This window comes from Mastigoproctus giganteus, chromosome 9 (assembly GCF_048544385.1).
Source record: "Mastigoproctus giganteus isolate SK-2022 chromosome 9, ASM4854438v1, whole genome shotgun sequence".
Classification (NCBI taxonomy): Eukaryota; Metazoa; Arthropoda; class Arachnida; order Uropygi; family Thelyphonidae; genus Mastigoproctus; species Mastigoproctus giganteus.
Window position 1 is genome coordinate 112,111,233 of NC_143583.1, and position 26,795 is coordinate 112,138,027.

Genomic DNA, 26,795 nt, shown 5'->3' on the forward strand with positions numbered 1-26,795 from the left:
CCAGATGTTTATGTTGGGATGGTTCTACAGTTATTACAGGAAGTCATTCTGGTAATATAATGGTGTGGGATCTTGTAAAGGCACAACTTCTTACTTCAGTTCATGCACACTCTGGTAAGTTTCAAATAATAAAAAAAAGCTCAAGAATAATTTATTTAAAAAGAACAAATTGTATTATAAACATGTATAAAAGATTTTAAAAAATGCAGAAAATTCTTTGAATTTTTGCAAAAGAAGCTTCCTCTTTTCTTTTTTTTCCTTCAGTTCTTTGACTTATTAATGTGCTTTTCTGTTTTTTCAGAATAAACTATAATAAGCATATATCAAATAGTAGTACACATATTTCAATGTTTCTATTTTTCCCAGGAATTGCATTGTTTTTATTGCCTTTTTATATTATTATCTATCATTACTCTTCTGTGTTTTAATCATGTTTATGTTTTGTTTTTCATATTTGGACCCATGGTTGGTTCTTGTCATCTCATCACATAGAGCACAACCAACTTTTCAATTTGTTTTATTATTATTAGCCATATAGTGCAAGGAAGCCTGAGGCTTATGCTGCACCAGCCAAAAAAAAAAAAAAAAAAAATTCTGAATTACCCTGAGAGAGAGAGAGAGAGAGAGAGAGAGAGAGAGAGAGAGAGAGAGAGAGAGAGAGAGAGAGAATGAAAGTCAGAAGTAGAAGGGAAGGGAATCACCAAGAAAGAGAAGAATAGTGATATCCAGCTCAGGACCCTGGGTTTGCTTTAGTCTATTACAGTGTTTTTCATTTGGTGGTTCTCAAATGTTTTAGGATTGCATTAAAAATATTTTAATGATTAAAATATATATTGAAATAACTCTTTTTGATTCAAAAGTATATCATATTATTAAAAGTTTGGAAGTCCTTGACTGTCAAAAAGTAGCAACATCTCCATATTTCTTGTCATTTCTAGTCAACTTACCCGAGGATTGATTAGTTTTTTTGTGATTACCGGTTTCTCCAAGTATGTCGAGTGTGAAATACTGCTCCCAAATAAAAATTCTTCCATTTGATGAGGGGTATTTGAAAGGTTCATGTCCTGAGTATGAAGAGTTTATTTGAGAAATCTTGTAACATGTTACTTTTCATCACAATCAACTTTATAGTCAATACACTTTTGCCGCGATGTGTTGATTCCAGCTGTAAAGGAAGTGACCACGTGTCACTTATTTGGAAAGGTCTACATTTAAATCTCATTTTAGACTAGAAGAATTCTTAAAGCCCTTTTCAGTTAAGGGCTGTAGTTAGCCAGTCTCCGTCAGAGGAAGTAGGAATTTTCCCCATGAGCTATTCTGGTTTATTCAGCCAGCTCAGTATGCAAATCAGCCTATGAACACACTTCTATAGACAAAATAAACAGAGTAGTTATAAATTGGCATCATTAAGTATATCTCATATTGTGAATACCTTCACAACAAGTTGCCAAAATATTGCACTACCTCGAATAAGTAATGCTTCACCATAGGAGAAGACTATTGTTACTTATTCTCAGCAGATACCATCACCCATATGGCACCATTTCAGAGCTTACTGGCTCCTCATCAGTGGGTGGGCAAGTACCCTAGTGTTGCAGTGATGACAACCCAGTTGCAAAGTATAACTCCACAATATGAGAGATGCCTGATGGTGTGGAGTAATTTATATTGCAGAATAGTTTAGGGCTAAAGCCTCAGGCTACGTAGGAAGTTAACTGACATACAAGTTAGTGCAGTTGTATCATTTCTGTACATAGACAACTGCTTAAGTAGTTATACTTAAGCAGTAGTTATACTGCTTAAACAGTTACCATTAAATATATTCTGCAATCTAAAGTACTCCATACCATCCAGCACATCTCATATTGTGGAGTCATCATTGCATATTGTCATCATTCCAACACCAGGGTACCTGCCCACCCACCCACTGATTGGCAGCCAGTAAGCTCTGAAACGATGCCATATGGGTGATAGTATCCGCTGAAAATAAGAAACAATAGTCTTCTCCTATGGTGAAGTGTTACTTATTCAAGGTAGTGCAATATATTGGCAACTTGTTATGAGATATACTTAATGATGCCAATTTATAAGTACAGTAGACTCTCGATTTTCCGGCATAGATGGTAAAAAAAAATTCCAGGATAATCGATTTCCTGGTTAATCCAAAAATACAATAAGTCCTCAACATACGTAAGAGATACGTTCCAGGACTTCTTACGTAAGTCGAATTTTATGTAACTCGGGAATGACTAATAAAATATCGCTACTATATCCTGATATGTCAAAATTACAAAACCCACATACTATCCTCAGAAGAATGAAGAAAAATAGTTATATATTTTTAATTAGTTCAATTAAAAATTTTATCTTGGGACAGCGGTGAAGTAGCCGGAGTGGAACATAAGAAAAGAAAACATAAAAGGAAGAAAAAACGCACGTTATTGTACTGTAAAAAGTGATATGTATTTCGTAGCCCTTATTATAGTTGACTTCATTGGTAAATGAACAATCTGTGCAAGGTCAATAGTAATTGCAAAAGCCTCAGCATCTCGACCAGCTGGGTCGGTGCAACTAGAAAACGGAAGCCAGCTGGAGTTGTGAACATTAAAATCGCCAAGGAAAATTATCTCACTGTTAGGAAAGTTGAACTGGAGAAAGTTGCAAAGAGAGGAAGTCAAAGAGCTCCAAGTGATTAGTGAAGTAGGGAGAACGGTAGAGACAACAGAAGAATTTGACACAATGAGGTAGAGAGATCTTAAGCCAGAGAAGATCGAAGAGAGGAGATTCCAAATTGCCAAATCTCTGATAGGGAATATCAGAACGGACATATGCACAAGTACCACCTTTGAAGCGAAAGGAATCATACAGCGAATAATTTGGGCATCTGAGATGAGCAGTGGTTGAATCAACCAATAACTGAGATTCTGTCAGAAAAAGTACATGGGGTTTGGCAGACTGCAAGTGGAAATGGCCATCATTGAGATTAGAACTGAGACCACGTATATTTTTTGAAATGAACTAGGAAGTATTTGGCAGGTTTAGATCTTTTCACAAATAAGCTTACTCTATTAGTTTAGCAATTCGTGGTGTATTCAATAGTAAGAAAAAGTGGTTGGGGACATGCTGTATGAAGTAATGAAATTTTTGGATATGGCGTACACATGGTAAGAATAAATCCATATCCTTGACATAACATGGCTTCAACAATGCCCCCAGCATACACACTACTTGGACTCTCTCCAGTCACTATCTGGCAGAGTAGAGGTAGCAGCTGATCCGGAAGCCTCCTAGAGAGTTACCAATAGGTTTGGTCCGGTGTACTAACTAGTGGCTGGCTTGTGATCACCGTTTTAGAGCTGTACCCTCAAAATGTAAGGAAGATTGGATCTCGCCATGATGTCCATCATAACCTCAAAAGTCATCAGTCATACTGCATGATGGAATAGATGGGGAAGGGTTCACCAGAACTTTGCTCTTGAGACTAAACATGGGTTCCACCACTTCAAGTCTCCAATAAGTAAAGTGGTGGTATTGCACCGGTTGATGAGAGTCACTACCACCTAGCATTGCCTAGTAACACAAAGGGGCGGCATTCCTCCATGTGGTGCGGGTGCCACAGCTCGACCCTTGCTTACATTGGTTCACGCCTGGGTGGTCACCCACAGTGTGCTTTTGCATGGGAGTTATACCATGTACAATCATCAAATAAGATGTACCAAATCCTCGGCTTGCATCATGAAGCTGCAAGCAGAGGATTTGGTTGTCGTAAACCATCCGGACTTTGCTTCTGTTCACTTGACTTGCATATCACCCAAATATCAATTCCATCAGCATTTTAGACTCCCAGGTAGCAAGTACAGCTTGTCTGGCATATCTGAGAGAATGTCTGTGACAACCTCAAGGACCATGGTGTTGAATGATTGAATTCATAGATGCTTCAAAATTAAGTTTAAAAGCAGTTTTGCTTCATAGTGGCAATGAATTTTCATCAGTTCTTGTGTTTCTTTAGTTGGACTTAAAAAGAAAGTCATGAAAGCACGTCTATGGTTCTACACGCCATAAAATACCAGGATTATGGTTGGAACATATGCAGTGATCTTAAGGTTTTTGGTTTGTGGGGGGGTTTCACCAAATATTGTTGTTTTTTGTGTTTGTGGGACGGCCTTGTGACAGAACATTGTTGTGCAACGTGGGACAAGCTGGATGAGTTCATACCAGCACAATGTAATGTAAAATATATTCCTTTAGTGCAATCAAACAAAGTTCGTCTTCCACCCCTGCACATCAAACTTGGATCGATTGCATACTTGAGAAGTGTGATTTCTAATTTAACATATGCCAAACTTAAGGAAGCAATTTTCATAGAACCCCAAATTAGGAAACTCTTGAAAGACGATGTGTTTGAAACCCAGTTAAAGGAGGTTCCAGATATAAGGAATGCTGAACTGGAATTTGGGGAGTACAATGTGTACAGAAAGGATAGACAGGATAGAAGGGAGGAGGTGTTATGCTGGTAATTAAGAAAAACATAAAATCAAAAGAAGTGCATCCAGTTGATATAGATGAACAGTGCACTGTTGAGTCAGTTTGGTGTGACATAAGCACTGTGAAAGCACAATAAGAGTAGGAGTGTGTTATAGGCCTAATGACTTGAATGAGTACAATGAACAATTGTACAGAGAAATAGAATGGGCTAGCAAATCGGAATGTCTTATAATGGGAGATTTTAACTTCCCAGATATTGACTAGAACTTGTGGGTTGGTCATTCACACACTAGTCAGACTTTTGTGGATTTATTGGATGATTATTTTCTGCAGCAGCATGTTCGAGAGGCAACCATAGAAAGTAATACTCTTGATCTGGTTATCAGCAGTGATTATTCGTGTATTAAGAATTTGCAGATTAAGGAACCACTAGGTGGCAGTGATCACAGTGTACTGATGTGGGATTTACTTAAAGATTTAATTACTATCAGGGGTAAAGGAAAGGGTTTTTGCTTCTGTAAGGGTGAGTACAGTAGTCTCCGACAGTTTTTAAATTCTGTACAGTGGGATCAACTGACGATGTTACCAACAAGTAAATTCTAAGTGGGAAGCATTCGTGGAATTAATCGTGGAAGCTACTAAACGTTTCATACCTATTAAGAAATATTGTTCAAGGTTTAGGCCAAAATGGTTATCTAATGAACTAATGAGACTTGTAACAGAGAAGAAAAATGCATGGGATGCATATAGATTATCAAGCGACTCAGAAGCCTATGGCAGATATAAGCTAGTCTGTAATCAGGTCACAAAAGAGGTTAGGCAGGCGAAGGCAGATTACGAGAAATCCTTGGAAAAGGATGCTAAGAAAAACAGCAAGGATTTCTTTACTTATATAAACTCTAAAACGAAGGGGATGAATCTGATTGGTCCACTTGACATCGATGATTCGACTGTTGATGATCCTGCTCAGATAGCAAACAAACTGAATTAGTATTTTGCATCTACATTCACAAATGAGGAATTATTAAGGTTTGAAAATGGCAGAAGGTTATCAAATTGAAGCAGGATACTTAATGATTTTGCAATAACTGAGAGCAAAGTGGAGGAGAAATTGTTGAAGTTAAACATAAGAAAAGCACCTGGGGTGGATGGGATCTATCCAGTTATATTAAAGGAGACGGTAAAGCAACTAAGCAAACCCTTAGCCATAATTATGAGAGCATCATTGGACTCAGGGGAGGTTCCCACGGACTGGAGATGTGCAAATCTATCCCCAATTCACAAAGAGGGCTCGAAGGGTGACACAAGTAATTACAGACCAGTTAGTTTAACTTCTGTTCCAGGTAAAATTATGGAGTCACTGATTAAAGATGCATTGCAGGATCATCTAGACAAGACTGCAGCAATAATTCAGACACAGCATGGGTTTGTTAAGGGAAAGTCTTGTCTGACAAATTTGATAGTATATTATGATGTGGTTACCAAGGAACTGGATGTAAAAAATAATTTTGATATCATATATATTTGGATTTCAGGAAAGCTTTTGACACTGTTGCGCATGAAAGACTATTGTACAAATTGGAGCAGAATGATATTAAGGGTAAGTTGCTACAATGGAGAAAAGGATGGTTAAGTGGGAGAAGACAGAGGGTGGTAATCAGTGGGTGCTGCTCTTCATGGACTAATGTTATTAGTGGAGTCCCACAGGGTTCGGTGTTGGTTCCACTGTTGTTTTGTATATTTATCAATGATATTGATGAAGGTATATCAAGCTTAATGTCGAAGTTTGCAGATGATACAAAGGTTGGCAGGGTTGTTAATGACAGTAATGGCAGTGTGCTACTGCAACAGGATCTAGATAATTTGGGCAGATGGGCTAAGAAGTGGCAACTGAAGTTTAACCTTGACAAATGCAAAGTACTGCATATGGATAGTAGTAACCCCACAGAAACGTACCAACTATGTGGTGCTACACTTAAGGTGGTAGAAAATGAAAAAGACCTGGGAGTAATTGTGCAGTCAGATATGAAGTTTTCTGAGCAATCCAGACAGGCTGCCAGGGCAGGTCATGGGGTTTTGTCAATGATATATAGGAATTTTGCTAGCAGGGAGAAGGAGGTGATTGTCCCTCTGTATAAGGCAATGGTCAGGCCACGCCTTGAGTACTGCGTACAGGTCTGGAGGCCTCATTTTAGGAAGGATGTAGATTTACTTGAGCGTGTACAGAGAAGGGCAACAAGATTGGTGAGGGGAATGAAGGGATCCTCTTACCAAAAGAGGCTTAAGTTCTGCAAATTGCAGTGGCTGGAGACTAGGCACCTGCGCGGTGATCTGATTGAGGTGTATAAGGCCTTGAATGGGTTGAGCACGCTGAATTCTGATGGGATCCTTCCACTTGTTCAGATTACGAACCTAAGGGGGCATAAATTCAAATTAAGAAAGGACAGATGTAGAATAGATGTGTGGAAATTTGCCTTTAGCCAGCAGGTGGTTAATTGCTGGAACAAACTTCCATCTGTCGTTGTGGAAGTTGATAGGTTGAATAAATTTAAGGAGGAACTGGACAGGCATTTGGAGGGAATGGTGTGATTTTTTTTTTTTTTTTTTTTGGCTGATGCTGCATAAGCTCATACACTTGCTTTCTTGCATCACATGCCACTACTACTACTATTTGAATATGTACATACTTAATGAACAAAACCCAGATATCTTGGTTTGTGTTTATGGCAGTGGGTCTCTTTCCTATTATGAATATGCCACTCTGAAATGTAACTCTCAGAAATGTCTATGAATTGAGTGTAGGATTCGTAATTACTGAACAGTATTTAAAGACAAAAATAAAAATTATAAATAATATACAGTAAAAGCTGTGTTATCTGACATGCACAGAATTAGAACTTTCTGTGTATTTATTGTAACCAACAAAAATATGTTTGGGACAGTTGAAAGAAGTAAAATTTAATATTATTTTATTTTAAAAAAATGTATTATAGAGTATTAAACATTTACTCAATTTCTTTATCAATATTAGCATTGGCAATATTGATGCAAGAAAATAAAGCTTATACAGCACCAGCCAAGGAAGAAAAAAATAATAATAATTTTCCCTTCACTTCGATAATCTGTCAAACCTTCCTTAAATTTACTCAAATTATCCATCTCCACAAAACTAGGTGGAACATCATACTAACAACTGGCTACCCTTTGGCTGAATGTAAATTTCTGCACACCTAATCACTAGCTGTTCTTTCCCAATTTAAATTGCCTCTTTATATGTTTCAATTGAGAAAGGGTAAACATGTCATCAGCATTTAGTTTACTTAATCCTTTTAAAGCCTTATATACTTCTTAGTCACTGTGCAGATGCCTGGTTTCCAGAGATTGCAATTTACAGAACTCCAGTCATTCCTGCTAAGAATATCCTTTTATTTAGCCATCTAAATCTCATTGCTCTTCTCTGCACCCTTTCCAATCTATCTTGCCTAAAAATGAGATTTCCAAATGTGGCTTAACCATCACGTTATACAACAGAATGATCACCTCTTTGTCCCTGCTAGCAAAGTTCCTGTATATCATTGACAGAATACCATGTGTTACTCTAGCAGTCTGTTTGCACTGCTTGGAGAATTTCATATCACCCCTAGATCTTTTTCCTTATGAACTGCCTTGAGTTTAGTGTCACTCAAATGGTATTCTATTCTATTCTGTGGTTACTGCAACCAAAATGCAGTACCTTGCATTTATCACTGTTAAACCTCAGTTGCCATTTTTAGCCCATCTGATTAGTTTATCTAGATTCTCTTGAAGTAACTTCTCTTGATTACTGTCATTAAACACTGTGCCCATCTTTGTATCATACACAAACCTTAGACATTAAACTTGAAACACCTACATCAATATCATTAATAAATATTAAAAACAGTTAGGAGTCCAACAGTGAACCCTGTGGTACTCAATTCCTCATCAGCCCATGAAGAGCATTGTCAAGTATTGGCCTTTTATAACCACTCTTTGTCTCCTACCACTTGAACATTCCTTTATCCATAGTAGAACTTGCCCTAATGCCATGTTCTCCAATTTATACATCTTATACATGTACAATATAAAAGGCTTTGCTGAAATTCAAGTATAAAATGTCAAAATTATTCTTTGCTTGTAGTTTCTTGTGACAGCCTCATAATAGTTAATAAAATTGGTGAAGCATAATCTCCCTTTAACAAACCAGTGCTGTGTTTGCCTTATGCCTCCACTCCTATCAAGATAACCTTGCATTACTACTTTATCTACTGAATCCATTATTTTCCCTGGCACAGAAGTTAAACTTACAGGTCTGTAGTTACTTCGACAGTCAGCAAGTAGTTTTTCTGAATCTAAGGATGCGCTCATTATTTTGGCTAAACATTTAGCTACCTCTTTTGCAGCTTCTGCAGAAATTTCTCTTCCGCTTTACTTTCTGATATAAAATCATCTAACTCCAATCAGCATTACAATTCTGCTAACCCTATCTCTAAAAAGGGCACAAAAGGTGATATAGTTGTACACGTTGGCACTAATGATATTAAGAGTAGGAGACCGGCGGAATTACTTAACAAGTACAGGACACTGATGAAAAAGTTGTGAATTAGGGTTGAATTTGAAAGTGTCTGCAATTCTGCCCAGACACGATAGGAGGGAGTATATGATGAGAGCCCTGTCGATCAATTCGGCCCTGGAAAGATTGTGCAGGGCTCAAGGGGTAGAATTTTTTTCAGCCTGGTCTGTACTTGTTAACAGGAGAGACTGCTTCTACAGGGATGGGATACACTTAAATAGAAAGGTGCAAGAATGTTTGCTGATGCTATCGAGGCAGTGTTAGGTGGGTCGGAAAACTGCTAGATTGGTGGGATACAAGGATAATAGATTAACAGTAGCCACTGGCAGAGGAGAAAGTGATTCTTGCACTGCTTCTATTGGAATGAGCAGCAGCCTGGAAAATAAGATGCAGGATATTTCAGAGACTGCTGGGAATCATTGGGGTACAAGTAAACACATGGGTTGTGTTAGGGTGGCTAAGAGGAAGAGCAGGTGCATGTATACTTGCGTGTACACCAATGCTAGGAGTTTAGTAAATAAATTTGATGAATTTGAGGTATTGCTCAAAACATCAAAGGCAAATATTGTTGGGATTTCAGAGACGTGGTGTCACACAGATATAAGGAATGCAGAACTGGAATTTGGGGAGTACAATGTCTACAGAAAGGATAGACAGGATAGGAAGGGAGGAGGGGTTATGCTATTAGTTAAGAAACACATAAAATCCAAGGAAGTGAAGCCAGTCGACATCGCTGGACAGTGCAGTGTCGAGTCAGTTTGGTGTGACATAAGCATTGAGAGATCAAAATTGACAGTAGGAGTGTGCTATAGGCCTAATGACTCTGATGATTATAATAAGAAACTGTACAGAGAAATAGAGTGGGCCAGTAAATCAGAGTGTCTTATAATGGGGGATTTTAATTTCCCAGATATTGACTGGAATTTGGGGGCTGGTCACTCACACACTAGCAAGGCTTTTGTGAATTTATTGGATGATTGTTTTCTACATCAGCATGTTCGGGAGGCAACTAGAGGGAGTAATACTCTTGATTTGATTATCAGCAGTGATTCTTCATGCATTAAGAATCTGCAGATAAATGAACCACTAGGTGGCAGTGATCACAGTGTTCTGAAGTGGGATTTACTCAAAGAGGTAACTACCATTAGGGGTAAAGGGAAGGGGTATTGCTTTCGTAAAGGCGACTACGATGGACTGAGACAGTATTTAAATTCTATACAGTGGGATCAACTGATGATGTTACCAACAGCAAATTCAAAATGGGAAGCATTCAAAGAACTTATCTTGGAAGCTACTAGGCTTTACATACCAACTAAGAAATATTGTTCAAGGTTTAGGCCTAAATGGATGTCAGATGAACTAATGAGACATATGGCAGAGAAGAAAAATGCATGGGATACATACAAATTAACACGTGACACAGAAGCCTATGATAGATACAAGTTGATCTGTAACCAGGTTACAAAGGAAGTTAGGCAGGCCAAGGCAGATTACGAGAAATCCTTGGCAAGGGATGCGAAGAAAAACAGCAAAGAGTTCTTTACTTATGTAAACGCTAGAAGGAAGCGGATGAATCAGATTGGTCCACTTGATATCGATGGGTCAACTGTTGATGATCCTGCTCAGGTAGCTAACAAATTAAATGAATATTTTGCATCGACATTCACACATGAGGAGTTATTCAGCAAGGGGAATGCCAGAAGTGTATTCAACTCTGGCAGTAAGCTAGAGAATCTTGTAATAACTGAGAGTAAAGTGGAGGAGAAATTGTTGAAGATAAACACAAGGAAGACACCTGGGGTGGATGGGATCTATCCAGTTATATTAAAGGAGGCAGCAAAGGAAGTAAGCAAACCCTTAGCCATAATTATGAGAGCTTCCTTGGACTGGAGAAGTGTAAATGTGACCCCAATTCACAAAGGAGGATCAAAGGCTGACACAAGTAATTATAGACCTCTGATTTTAACTTCTGTTCCTGGAAAATTAATGGAGGCACTGGTTAAAGAAGCACTGCAGGATCATCTAGACAAGACTTCAGTTATAGCTCGGACACAGCATGGTTTTGTTAAGGGGAAGTCTTGCCTGACCAATTTGATTGGATACTATGATGCAGTCACAAAATAACTGGATGCAGGGAATAACTTTGATATTATATACTTGGATCTTAGAAAGGCTTTTGATACTGTTGCACATGGAAGACTGCTGCACAAATTGGAACAGTGTGGCATTGGAGGCAAATTGCTGCTATGGATAAAGGGGTGGTTGAGGGGGAGAAGACAGAGAGTGGTAATCAATGGACACTGCTCATCGTGGACTAATGTTATTAGTGGAGTCCCTCAGGGTTCAGTATTGGGTCCTTTATTGTTTTCTGTATTTATAAATGATATTGATGATGGTATATCAAGCTTAATGTCCAAGTTTGCAGACGATACGAAGGTTGGCAGGGTTGTCAAGGACACTACTGACATTATGCTGCTGCAACAGGATCTGGAAAGGTTGAGCAGATGGGCTGAGAGGTGGCAAATGAAGTTTAACATTGACAAATGTAAAGTACTACATATCGGAAACAGCAACCCCAGAGCAACGTATCAACTCTGGTACTACGCTGACAGTGGTAGAGAATGAAAGGGACCTGGGGGTGGTTGTGCAGGCAGATATGAAGTTCTCTGAGCAGTGCAGATGGGCTGCAAGAGTAGCTCATGGTGTATTGTCAATGATATATAGGAATTTTTCTAGCAGGGATAAGGAAGTGATTATTCCCTTGTATAAGGCAATGGTCAGGCCACACCTAGAGTACTGTATACAGGCCTGGAGGCCTCATTTCAAGAGGGATGTAGACCTGCTGGAACGAGTACAGAGAAGGGCAACAAGATTAGTGAATGGAACAATGGGGTGCTCTTACGAAGAAAGGCTTAAGTTTTGCGAATTACAGAGTCTGGAGACTAGGCACCAGCGAGGTGATCTGATAGAGGTGTACAAAGCCTTGAATGGTTTTAGCATGCTCAGTGCTGATGGGATTCTTCCTCTTGCTCAGAATAACCACCTGAGAGGGCATAAATTCAAATTGAGGAAAGACAGATGTAGGATAGATGTGCGGAAATTTGCCTTTAGCCAGCGGGTGGTTGGTAGATGGAACAGACTTCCATCCCTTGTCGTGGAAGTTGATAGCCTAAATAAGTTTAAGGCTCAGCTGGACAGGTATTTCGAACGAACAGAGGGGTGAAGTGGAAGTGGTTATTTTTTATTTATTTATTTTACTTTAATTTTTTTGGCTGATGCTGCATAAGCTTGCTTTCCTGCATCAAATGCCTCTACTAATGCTAATGCTAAAACTCCTTCCTGTGGTTGACAAAAAATATTTATTCAGTTTATCAGAAATCTGTAGAGGATCATCAGTAGCTATACCATTCATACCCAGTGGACCAGTGTTGACTCATCCTTTTCCTTCTGCTGTTAATAAACACAAAGAATTCCGTGCTGCTTTCCTTTGCACTCTTGGCCAAGGACCTCCCATAATCTGCTTTAACCTGCCTAACTCCCTGATTAACTTGATTACACAGTAGTTTGTACTTGCTGTAAGACTTTGCATTCCTTGATGATTTATAATCATCCCATGCATTTTTCTTCTCTGTAGCTAAGAACATCAGTTCATCCGAGATACATTTTGCATAGTGCCTTCTGTGAGTATCTCTAGGAACAGCTCCCATTTGGCATTTACATTTTTTTAACAGCTTCAGATGGTCCCACTGAAAAGAGTTTAGAGAAAGTCTGAGTCCGTTATAATCACCTTTGTGAATACAAAATCCTTTCCCTTGAGAGTTATTTCTTTTAATAACTATTACATTAATGCGCTATGATCACTACTGTTAAACAGATCAAGCATAATGCTTTCTCTAGTTGCTTCCTTAACATGTTGGTTTAAAAAGTAGTTATCCAGCAATTCAAGAAATGTTTTGCTGCTGGGGCTGCCAACTGACAAGTGCATTTACGAGGGGGTATCAAAACGTTTGTACCCTTACCTAGAAATAATAGCCCTAGAAAGGTGAAACTTCACAGGAACTTTAATCCTTTGCTATGTACTCTCCATGTATAGTAACACATTTCTCCCATCTATGAATCAGTTGTTCAATGCCTTGATCATAGAAGTCCGCACTTTTTTGCCTGAAACCACGATTCCACTTCATTGATGACTTCCTGAGATGATTTGAAGCTGTGTCCATACAATAGTTTCTTCGTTGTACACCCAGCATTCGTCATTTGCACCAACCGATCAAAAAAGTTCTCAACATCTGCATTACACAAATCCAACAGTTGGCGAGAATACTGTATTCAACATTGCTTCTGTAAAGGCATCAGCAATCTTGGAACCCATTGTGCGGAGACCATGCAAATGGTTATGTAAAATGATGCGAGCAGACCCATAACTAATTCCCACTGCATTTGCGATGAAATGAATTGTCAAGTCTATCACTCAGGACCAGCTGCTCAACCTTTGCAACTCCATCTCACTGTGTGGATTTTGATGCCCTTCCTTCTCTTGGCTCGTCAAAGACACTTGTATGACCGCACTGGAACTCCCATTTCCACTTTTTTACAGTGTCATAGGATGGACAATTCTACCCATACACAGCTTTCATTTCTTCGCCAATTTCCTGAGCTTTCTTACCCTGCAAATGCAGGAACTCGATCATTGCCCGATACTCCACTTGGTCAACCATGGTGTCCTTCCTCAGATTCTGTGCTCCACCTCTGATGTGCGATCATCTACAGGAATGAAATTTCACACGTTAGTTATTGAATATATTAAAAACGATAAAACCATTATATTAAAAATGGCATCTTCCTACTGATGTTTTATCTGTCAGGGTACAAACTTTTTGATACCTCCTCATACGTGAAGGTTATGTTTGATTTTGATTGCCATACTGAATTTACCCTCTTGTTTCTGCCAATCATGGACCATGGTCTCTGTTGGTGGTGGTGGTGGCCCAAAATGTCATTTTGCAGCTCATTTTCCATATTCCTTTGTGTAACTGGAAGCTTGTTCCAGCAATTAACTACCCGCTGGCTAAAGGCAAATTTCCACACATGTATTCTACAACTGTCTTTCCTCAATTTGAATTTATGTCCCCTCAGGTTCATAATCTGAGCAAGAAGAAAAATCCCATCAGCATTGAGCCTGCTCAAACCATTCAAGGCCTTATACACCACAGTCAGATCACCTTGCAGGTGATGATGATGCAATTTGCAGAACTTAAGCATTTCTTCATAAGAGCACCCCTTTGTTCCCCTCACCAGTGTTGTTGCCCTTCTCTGTACTCGTTCTAGCAACTCAACATCCTTCCTAAAATGAGGTCTCCAGATCTGTACACAGTACTCAAGGTGTGGCCTGACCATTGTCTTATACAAAGGGATAATCTCCTCCTTATCCCTGCTAGCAAAACTCCTGTATATCATTGACAAGACCCTATGACCTGCTCTGGCAGCCTGTCTGCACTTCTCAGAAAATTTCATATCTGACCGCACAATTACCCCCAGGTCTTTTTCATTCTCCACTACTCCCCGACTGTAGTACCACACAATTGGTACATTTCTCTGGGGTTACTGCTACCCATACACAGTACTTCACATTTGTCAATGTTAAATTTCAGTTGCCACTTCTCAGCGATCTGCCCAACTTTTCTAGATCCTGTTGCAGTATCATACTGTCTTTACTGTTATTAACAACACTGCCAACCTTTGTATCATCTGCGAACTTGGACATATTAAGCCTGATATACCTTCATCAATATCATTGTTAAATATACAAAACGACAATGGGCCCAACACCAAACCCTGGGGGACTCCACTAATAACATTAGTCCATAAAGAGCAGTGTCCATTGATTACCACTCTTTGTCATACTGTTCCAATTTATACCATAGTCTTCCATATGCAACAGTATCAAAAGCTTTTCTGAAATCCATGTATATGATATCAAATTTATTTTTTGCATTCAGTAATCCACTTGAATAAATGTTTGTATGCAAAGTGGCTACAGTTCCACCAAGAAAATATTCATTAGAGCTATATCATAAAAATATTCCTTAGCCACACCATAAAAATATTCACAAGTTTCGTAAAATTACCAGTACACAAGTAAAAACAAAAATCATCATCAAGAAAAAACAATAACAGCATACTTGTTTATGACAGCCATGACCATCACCTTATAAGATGCAGGATGAATTTTTGAGATAGATCTCTGGGGGAAAAATGCATCTTATATGGCAGGAAATATGGTGATTAGAATTTCTTTATTTAGTAATATTTTCTTTTGATGAAAAAATTATTTCACTGTCACAAATAATGTTAAAAAGCTATTAGCATTAGCATTAGTAGAGGCATATGATGCAAGAAAGCAAGCTTATGCAGCATCAGCCAAAAAAAACCACTTCCACTTCAACCCTCTGTTCGTTCGAAATACCTGTCCAGCTGAGCCTTAAATTTATTTAGGCTATGAACTTCCACGACAAGGGATGGAAGTCTGTTCCACCAACCAACTACCCGCTGGCTAAAGGCAAATTTCCGTACGTCTATCCTACATCTGTCTTTCCTCAATTTGAAATTATGCCCTCTCAGGTGATTTTTCTGAGATAGAGGAAGAATCCCATCAGCATTGAGCATGCTCAAACCATTCAAGGCTTTATACACCTCTATCAGATCACCTCGCTGGTGCCTAGTCTCCAGACTGTAATTTGCAAAACTTAAGCATTTCTTCATAAGAGCACCCCTTTATTCCATTCACTAATCTTGTTGCCCTTCTCTGTACTCATTCCAGCAGCTCTGCATCCTTCTTGAAATGAGGTCTCCAGACCTGTATACAGTAATCTAGGTGTGGCCTGACCATTGCCTTATATAAGGGAATAATCACCTCCTTATCCCTGCTAGAAAAATTCCTGTATATCATTGACAATACACCATGAGCTACTCTTGTAGCCCGTATGCACTGCTCAGAGAACTTCATATCTGCCTGCACAAATACCCCCAGGTATTGTGCAGGCAGATTGTGCAGCTATTGTGCATGTAGTTTCAGTTAAAATAATGTGTAATAATTTAAAAAATAATTCTTACAATCTTTGCTAGAAAATGATAGTATTAATTCAAGGACTTGGAATATTATTGACCCTAAGTCAGTTATATCTCCAAATGGAACACTATTTGTTTAACATCTATTAGACTCCCTTTTTTATTATAAAAATGAATTTTTAGCTTTTTTTTTTGTTGAATTTGAAACATTTATTATAATATTTTAGTAAATATCTTTTATTTACAGAGCATTGTTATTACTTGTTTTAAAGAATTATGAAAAAAAAGAATGCATGTGCTAAAGTTAAAGCTTTAAAGGTCAGCATAGCTTGCCATCCCCCTTAATCCTCCATCCAACTTGAGAATTTCAGTTATAATCCCACCTGCTTGTTACTCAGGAATGTGTAGGACTATTTCTGATACAAGATTATACAATTCCCATCAATGCCAATTTTGATCAATATTAATTTAATTTCAATAAATTAAGTTATTAAATTAATTTAGAAATTTCGATAAATTTTTATCGATATATTCATTTTTCCCAATATAATTCTTGAAAATAATTATTTTCTGTTCTAATTTTCTAGCTAAGCTGGCAAACAATATTTAAGTTTTACAATCTTTTATTACAAATTTGATTATTATTTAATTTTTTTTTCTTTCATAAATAGTTCTGTTTACTGAAATATACTTTTTCCAACATTCTCATTAAATTTTTTTCCCATCAAGAGGGTGCTATTTGGGGGTATTTTTTGGTAGAGCTTAGGGCCCTTTTTTTTTTTTTTTTTTTAACTTTCAACTTGGCAATTACTTCACATTATTATAGTTTTACAGCATAGGAGCATACCCTTTCAAAACAAGCCATATTGGTTTTAGAGGTTATTGAAATAATATGTCCCTTATGAAAAGGATACTTCTATGTTATTTAAATTGGTTTATACTGGGAAAAAGGTTAACACCAAATTAACATTAAAGACGAATCACATGTTTCAGTGCGGCGCGTCCGTAGCCAGGTGGGAAGGAGCAGCAGTGCATAGCACACGCTTCTTGATTAGACCGGGGTTCGAGCCCATCACCACCAAATACGGAGGATGTGGAAAGGTCAGGGAATGACCACCGCATATTCCCGGAGCAATATGGCCTTAGTTGCTAATGTTCCTAAAAACCAAACAACAACATGTTTCAGTATGATTATGTACACCTTCATTAGTGATTAATAATGGAGAGTTTTTGGTTAAAAAAATTATGTCTACATTACAGCCAGTTTATTAAAGATGGGATCATTGAAATGCAAAGAAACAAAGGCTCTCCATAAATAGGAAACTGTTATATGTATTTGTCCTGATCACGTTGTGAGGCTATTGAAATTGCCTCAGTGTTTCCTTTGTGGAAGTATTACTAATAAGTAATACTTCTTATTAGCCTTTCCAGATGATTTTATATCAACTGAAGGATGTGTGTCGATATTTTATTAACCCCATCAGTGTTGTTTTTTTTTTCCCCATAATTATATAGATAAATATTGGTTTTCAGGATTTCACTGTCTTTTCTTTTTTGTATGCTTTTTAGAATTAAATAAATTAAAAAGATTATATTGTAAACCGTATGAAACACTTTTAAGCATGAAACCATACATAAGCTAACTTGATGTTCAGAGCACCAGATTCCTTCTCTCTTTGCAAATTTTTTTCTCAGCTGCTTGCTTAAAACAAAAGTCAGTATATTTTCTGTTTGATTTTCTTGATTTTCTGAAAGATACTCAGGAAAGTGCCTGCCAATAAGTCAAGTGGATCACCTTCCACGGAAAGCCATCCTCCTTTTCTTTGAAGAGTTGTTTCATTGTGATGTTTTCAGAATTCTGCAAATTTGTAGTCTAGATGATAGACAGTCCAGTGTTCTTCCTTGTTTCTTATATGAAAAGGATTATAATCATTTTTATTTCTTCTTCTTCTTTCTTTACTTTTTGCTTTCTTTGTCTCTTCATTTCTGCTTTCCAAGTTTCCATATTATTTGAGGGCAAGGGGGAGCTTTCTTACTACTGTAAATGCTTTGTTATCTAGCACTTACTGCAATAATTGATACATCACTACTGCCACAGTAACACTATGTTAAAACAATTACTACTTTATTGATTTATTTGCCATGTAAAAAGTTTGTCATTGTGAGTTGACCATTCCAGTTTGCTTGGGAGCAGGGGTGTGCAAGTGAGGAACTTGCCACAAACACTAGCTCCAGCCCTGCTTATGAGATTAAATACATTATTGTCATTATTTATATTTTTGCACCTACACTGTATGCTGTATCTACAACAATACACCAACTTTAAACCAGGTTCATCAGTAGTGGGAAGTTTGTAAACAGAACCAGTGGATAAGTACAGTTCTCCGATATTATTTGGGTTCTGAGAGCATATAACTCATTATGTAGTGTTATTACTATTACACTAGCACAGTGGTTTTCAACCATTTTTATAATAATGGCACCCCTACTCAATTTTCTGCATGTTAGATCTGATTCTCTCTCTCTCTCTGTTGCTGCTTAATCTCCTCACTCTTCCTGCACTCAGCACACACAAAGGCATCACCTCTGGCATTATGTACAGCTAGTCAGGTCTGCATACATATACAGTACATGCAATAAAGCTTCATTCTTAGGAGAATTCCCTTCTTCATGAGCCAAGGCATACTCTCACTCAAATTGTACACACACACACACACACACACACACATGCACACAGAGAGAGAGAGAGACCATCTGCCCACTTTAACTTTAGAGCCTGCCCTTGTGCATCTGGCTGCATGGCAAGGTCATTACGAGAAGGATGCATGCTCCCTCAGGAGGCAGTTATTTTTGGTGACTCCATTGTTAGAGAAACGGGGAATACTTTATGCAATAAGAATACGTGGAATAGGACCACGATATGTCTTCTGGGGGAAAAAGGGTGATGTATGAATACATTGGTACTAATGTATTCATAGTACTAATGTACTCAGAATACATTGGTACTAATGTATTCTGAGGCTTTACTTAGCAAGTACAATGTGATGCAGAGAAAAGGCTGTAAGTTAGGGCTGCATTTGAAAGTGTCTAGGATTATGCCATGCCACAATAAGAGGGAGTTTAAGATGAGAGTTGTTGATTTGGACCTGAAGAGTTTGTGCCAGCCGCCTGATGGGATAGAATTTTTCTTGGCACAGACAGCACTTGCTAACAGACTGGACTGCTTTTATAGATATGGGATACACTTGAATAGAAGAGGTGCAAGAATATTTGCTGATGCTATTGAAGTCTATTAGTTTGAGGGAATACAGGGAGTAATAATTTATAGCCATAAAGCAGGGGTGGAACTAATCCGTATGCTGATTCTTTATTGACATACAATAGCAGTAACCTGAAAAGAGAAGTATCACATAGCCCGATGAGGATCTACATGAGACTAGCAATTACATAGACCGTATAAGAGTTACTAAAAATACAAGCAAGTACTCACTTACTTATACACAAATACTAGGTGTATATAAACAAATATGAGTTTAAAGTATTGGTTAACTCATCAAATGGTGGCATTGGTATAACAGACATAATGTGTCATGCTAGTACAGAAGCAATATGGTGATTATAATGTGCACAAGAAAGGACAGAGATGACAGAAGGGGAGGGGAGAAGTGATTTAAGAAAATGGTTAAGACTCTAAAATTGTACAACCAGTAGACAAGGGTGGCTACTGTATAATACTGAGATAGTCTATGACATAAATACTGTGAAAACAAAAATTAGAGTGATTTGTTATAAGCTAAATGACTGATGTTTATAATGAACAGTTATACAAATAGACAGAGTGGGCCAATAAATCAGAATGTCTTATAATGTGGGATTTTAACTTTCCAAATATTAATCACTCATTCATATTACCAATTTGGCGAAGCTTATAAATTGTGTGCTTCATAGCATTAATTATAAATCTGTGAAATTTATGCTTGTTTTATGTGAGGGTACATCAAATAGAAGTGTAGATATTAAAAGGTACAAAATCGGTAACTTTGAAGACATCAGGCCAAGAAACGATACACTATAGTGCTGCTTTGGCTTGTTGTGCTGATGGAACAAAACTTCCACCTCTCCTTGTATTCAAGAGAAAACTCTGCGAAAGGAAAAAATTCCCGGAGGTATTTTTGCCATGTTCATCCTAAGGGGTTGGATGGATAAAGATGGAGTCAAACTGTGGCTGGAAAAAGTGTGATGATGGCATCCTGATGGTGTTTTCAAGAAATCAGTCCTACTGGTATGGAACCAGTTTTGTGCACGTAAAACATAGGCTGCAAAGGAGAGGGTGGAAAAGTTAAAAACAATGTGCTGTAATTCCAGGTGGACTTACTGGCTGATTAGATTTTTCCATTAACATGCCTTCTAAAGCTTTTGTCAAAGAAGGGTGAAGTAAATGGATGAAGGCATCACAACACAACTTAATACTTACTGGTTATATGAAGAGACCAACAATTTCTCAGGTGTGTCAGTGGGTAAAAAATTGTTGCAATTAGTAAAGACTGAAACAGTTGTGAAGTCATTTAAGAAGTGTGGCATCAGATGCCTTAGACCAGGGGCAGCCAAGGTTAAAAAAGTTAATCAACACATATTGAAAATTGTTTATAAATTCCAAAATTAAATACAATTCAGAATTCTTATTTTTACATTCATATGTATTTAAATTTTTAATTTATGTGAAGTTCAAGTCTGTGTCTTAATGTCATCTGCCAAGCTTTCAAAATGAGGGATATACTGTGATAAGGCCAACCATAAAGAATCTTCTGTATGCAAGTCCAAAGAGTAGAGTGATTCTTTGTTTGTTTCAAATGCGAAAAGGCCAATTCACATAGATATGAAGAACCAAAACAGGAATTTAAAAGTTCACTGCATTTTTTTGCTTTTGGGTACTTTTCTCGGCAAACATATTTCCGAAAGTATTTTTCTGATGATCTGGCTTTTAGGAAGGCAGATCATCGTTTTGCAATGTAATAATTTCAATTTCAAGTAATATTTTCTCCATGTAAAAAAATCTCAGTGATTTTTTTCTGCAATTTGTTTCATATCTAAGTCAACATTAAATGGATAAGAAATATATTGAACAATGTCTTCAATTATTTTAAAATCACTGAATCTGGTTTCAAAATCATCCACAACTTTCTCAATTTCAGAAACATATTTCTCACTATTAAATTCAAAAACAGGATATTTTTGCAAATGATTTTGTATATTTGCAAAATGATCGATTTTTATTTTTTTATTTTCTTTTAGATCCTTAGCCATTGCCAAAAATTGATATTTATATGCAGAAATACTACTAATCATGTCACCCACATTTTTATTTTTTCCTTGTAATTCCAAATTCAGATCACTTAATTTACTGGTAAAAGCTGCCAAAAAAGCCAGATCACACACCCACTCCGTATCTTTAGCTGCTGATAATCAAAAAAAGTTTGATCAACAAATTTTTTAATTTCAGCAAATTTCGAAATCTCTGTAGAGACTTACTCAGACACCTCACATCTGTGTATAATATCAGATCTGATTTATTTTCATCGAGTTACAGTTTGAAAAGTCTCCTTTGAAGAGATTGTTCTCTGATGGAATTCACGATTTTGAAAGCTGTCCATAAAACTTGTTGGTGGATAATACAGTGGTAACTCATCATTGGGAATTCATCATCCTTTTGGCACAATGCGATGAATCCATTAAGATACACCGTCATTGTTTTGGTTCCATCTGTTGTTATTGATATGAGATTAAATAGTGGTAATTTAATTTTTTCAATAAAATTTTTGAATGCGTTAAATATATCAAGACCTCTAGTTCTTTATTTTAAAAACCATACACAGCAGTTCTTCTCTAGTGGCAGAATCATCAAACACCATACGAACAAAAACGAGCAATTGAGCCATATTCCATATTACTGACATCTGTAGATTCATCCACTTGTAAAGAAAAGGACACACAATTAGCAATATGAGCACACACATTTTTACGCTCACATTTTTACTAATTTTTCGATGCATCGCATCACAGTATTTCAAGATAATTGCAGATTTTGAAAAGCACTTTTAATTTCATTTTTGTTCTTAAAATTTTCAAAAAGAGAATCTGTTATTTTTGAAAATACGTCTTTGATGAATTGACCATCAGAAAATGGTTTGCGTTTTTTTTGCAAGATGATGACTCACTTTAAACAATGCTACAGTTACTGCTTTAGATTGTAAATTAGGTGTCACGAAGAAATTTTGTATGAATAATCTGGATTTAAGTTCTTTTAATTTATTTTTTCTAAGATCACTACTATTAGGCGAAAAATCTGATTGGTATTTACCAGGGGTGCGTTGAAGTGTCTTTCTAAATTTCCTTTTTTTGGGTATAGCCACAAAAGCACTGCAAATCAAACAACATTTTTCTTTTATCATTACAAAAAAGTATTCTAGTTCCCACTCTTGATGAAAATGATACGTTTTACTCTTTTTCTTATTATTCATTTTAAATAAAATCATATTAACATATAGGTACTGTCCAGTTGTTAATATTAAGTAAGCTAAATAAGAATTTGATGCATACACATGCTCTCCACAACATAACTGTGTGAATTTTCACTAGACAAGCTTAATGGCTGTGCAGCGACAATAGTTATGTGGTTCAATGGATTTTAATAAGCATATACAGTGGGGTGCATAATAATAATAATAACATTTAGATTTTGACTAATCTATTTATTATTATTATTACTATTAGCCATATGGTGCAAGGAAGCCTGAGGCTCCTGCTGCACAAGTCAGAAGTAGAAGGGAATCACCAAGAAAGAGAAAATTATGATATCCAGCTCAGAATCCTGGGTGTGCCAAGCTCATACTCACCAGATGTGACCCCCCCCCCCGGGATCTTTTTTATATATATTTAAAATTCGTCGTGATCGACTTGTTGGCCACCCTTGCCTTAGACAAAACAGATGATATTTTGCTTGATGACAGTTCACTATCAGAAAGCAGCAGTGCAGATATGGACAGCTCAAGGGGATTTCCAATGATATACAGAAACTTTGCCAGCAGAGATAAGGAGGTAATTATCCCTTCTTTTTTTTTTTGTACAAGGCCATGGTTAGGCTGCATCTTGAGTACTGTATACTAGTCTGGAGGCCTCACTTTATGAAGGGAACAAAATGTGCTGTTACCTAGAAAGTCTTTAGTTCTGCAAATTGCAGCATCTCAACTAGACATCTGTTAGGAGAATTATGGCATAATTATGGCTAAGGGTTTGCTTACCTCCTTTGCTGCCTCCTTTAATATAATTGGATAGATTTCATCTACCCCAGGTGGCTTCTTTTATGTCCATCTTCAACAATTTTTCCTCCACTTTCTTTTCAGTTATCACAAAGTCATTTACCTCCTCATTAGAGTTTGATAAACTTCTGGCATCCCCATCCCTAAAGAATTCCTCATGTGTGAATGTAGATGCAAAATATCTATTCAATTTGTCTGAAATCTGAGCAGGGTCATAAACAGTTAACCTATAGACATCAAGTGGCTAAATGTGATTCACCCCCCTTCCTTCTGCTTTTAATATAAGCATAGAAATCTCTGCTGTTATTCTTTGCCAGAGACTTCTCTTAATTTGCCTTAGCTTGCCTAACCTCCTTTGTGACTTGATTACAGACTAATTTATATGCATCCCATGCACTTTTCTTCTCTGCCACTTGTCTCAATAGTTCATCTGACATCCATTTAGATCTAAACTTTAAGCAGTATTTCTTAATTGGTATAAAAAGCCTAGTAGCTTCTTTGAATACTTCCCATTTAGAATTTACTGTTGGTAACATCATCAGTTGGTCTCACTGCACACAATTTAAAAACTGTCTAAGACCACTGTAGCCACCTTTACAAAAGCAAAGGTCTTTCCCTTTGCCCTTGGCAGTAGTTATGTCTTTAATTAAATTCTACATTAGTGTACACCCATTGCTGCCACCCAATGGGTCTTTTACCTGCAGATTCTTAATGCATGAAGAATCACTGCTGATAACCAGATTGAGTATTGCTTCCTCTTGTTGCCTCTCTAACATGCTGCTGTAGAAAACAGTCATCCAAGAAATCTACAAAAGTCTTGCTAGTTTATGAATAATTCCAGTCAACATCTGGAAAGTTAAAATTCCCCCTTTATGGGACATTCTCATTTGCTATCCCACTCTATTTCTCTGTATGGCTGTTTGGTATACTCATCAGTCATTAGGCCTATAACACACTCGTGCTCTCAATTTGTTTTCCCAATGCTTATATCACAGCAAACTGACTCAGCATTGCACTCATCACCCATGTCAACTGGATGCACTGCATTAGATTTAATATGCTTCTTAACTAAGAGCATAACCCCTCCACCTCTCCTGCCCTGTCTTGTCCTTCCTGTAAAAATTGTACTCCCCATATTCAAATTCAGCATCACTTATGTCTGATTGACACAACGTTTCTGCTATTCCTACGATGTCTGCATTTGACGACTTAATCAATACTTCAGATTCATAAAATTTATTTACAATGCTCCTTAGCATTAGTATACATGCACATGTTCTTACTCTTAGTTACCCTAACACAACCCATGTATATATTTGTTCCATGATGACCCACTGCAGGGCCTGAAGTCCCAGACACCTTGCTTTCTGGACTGCTACATGTACTAATAGTAGCAGTGCAAGAATCGCTTTTGCCTCTCTCTCTCTCTGTGGCTCTAGTTAAGCTATTAGTCTGTGTACCCTCAAGCTAGCAATTTTCTGATCCACCCCATCACTGCCTCAATATCACAAGCAAATATTCTTGCACCCCTTCAATTCAAGTGTATCCCATCCCTGTAAAAACACTCTCCTGTTAACAAGCACAGATCATGCTGTGAAAAATTCTGCCCCATGAGCTTTGCACAATCTCTTCAGGGCCAAATTCATTGACAAGGCTCTCAACATATACTCCCTCCTGTTGTGTCTTAGTATGTATGGTATTATAAAAATAGTCATATGTGTAATAAAATGCTTTTGTTTAAAAAGAATTAAAGTAATGTGATATCTGCAATAAAACAAATCAATTCCTCAAAAATGGATTTTTTTTTCCCGAAATAATCTTTGCTAAATTATGAGTGTGTTTTATACAATGGGAAATAATATAGAATATGGTACCCTTCTTCATGTCACTTCAATATAACTTTTTTCTGCCCTTCCTAGGTCCTGTAACTTGCATAGATGTTTCTAGTGATGGCAGTCTTATAGCAAGTGGTGGAGAAGATCGTAAAGTGATCGTCTGGCGTGCTGGTGAACTTTAGACACTAAAATTAGTTCAAAGAGCAAATACTGTTGTCTGTTATTCATTGGTTGTATTTTCTTGATGCAAAACTTGCAGGGTAATTGGGACCATGCATCTTATTACAGAGGTAGAAGTTTTTATCTTTGATTTTTGTTAGCCTTTTATCAGAAAAGTATGTTATTCTAGGTTGGTTAGTGTATGATTTAAAAAAAAGTAAAAATTTTATTAACCCTCTGTGTCAGCAAAATGCTGTTTAGAATGTGGCAAATACTCTTGGAGTTTTCCCTGTGAAATGTTGTTTTTTGAGAATGCCGAGAAAATGCTGTATCAAAAGTTGCTGTGATAAGAATCGAATTCTATAAATATGCAATATAAAGTAGAAGTTTCCTAGTTGCTATAATTTTTTTATTTGAGATTTTCATTTGTGTAGCTGATTTAGTTTTATTGTAACTATATTGGCTGTAACTTTTTTATGCAGTTATCACTCTTTATTTATAATAATTGGTTCACCATATCTGATAGGTTATATGTATATGAAGTGGTACAGAAAGTTACAGCTTTTATTAACTTTTATGGAGAATTCAAATATCATGCAATCATCCTTAAAATGAAATCTTTTGTATATAAAAGGGTTGTAATATAATATTTGAAAAACATTGTGCCCAAAATGTTTTTTCATTTTATTATGAACTTGTTGTGAATATACATCTGTTTTCATTTGTGAAAACAAAGGAGTGTGTGTGCGTGAGTGTGAGTGAGAGAGAGAGAGAGAGAGAGAGAGAGAGAGAGAGAGAGAGAGAGAGAGAGAGAGAGAGAGATGAAACTGTTATCAACACATTATTATCATTCTCGTTTAAGTCAATGTAGAAAGTTTGTTACTATGGAAGTATTCACAGCATGATGTTTTAAATCAGTGTGACAAAAATACTTTAAATTAGCATATATGTAAATAACATTTGGGATTACTTTTGGCTAATTTGTTGTTATGGAAATGTTGTGTGAATCTTATTGTTATGTAAATATTGTACGATTTTTAAAAAAATTTCCATGCTGTTCAGTTTAAAAAATATGCCGATTATACTTTTTTTAAGGAATCAAATTATTCATATCTCAGCTATTAAATATTTTTATATAAATGCCAGTTTTAAATATTCAGTTCATAAATATTCTTTACCTTTCTGAAATACATTTTAAATATCTGAATAGTTAGTAAAATTTTTAATTATTTTGAGTTTAACTGGTGATATTTAAAACAAATTATATGTAACCAATAAAAATACTTTTACTAAAGATTGTGCAAAAAATTTCCTGATTCAGATTAATTTGAATTATGTTTC

At 36.9% G+C, this 26,795-nt stretch overlaps 1 protein-coding gene across 1 annotated transcript in view; it reads left to right on the forward strand.

Moving 5' to 3' along the window:
- Window positions 1-25,597, forward strand: part of LOC150080645 (protein FAN-like) — a 411,353-nt gene extending 385,756 nt beyond the window's left edge. Inside the window, exons 32-33 of the mRNA XM_090380769.1 lie at window positions 5-114; window positions 25,380-25,597. Of these exons, the coding sequence (XP_090236895.1) occupies window positions 5-114; window positions 25,380-25,477 (208 nt within the window). The 3' untranslated portion in view covers window positions 25,478-25,597. The remainder of the gene's footprint in view (window positions 1-4; window positions 115-25,379) is intronic.
- Window positions 25,598-26,795: the final 1,198 nt, after the last annotated feature.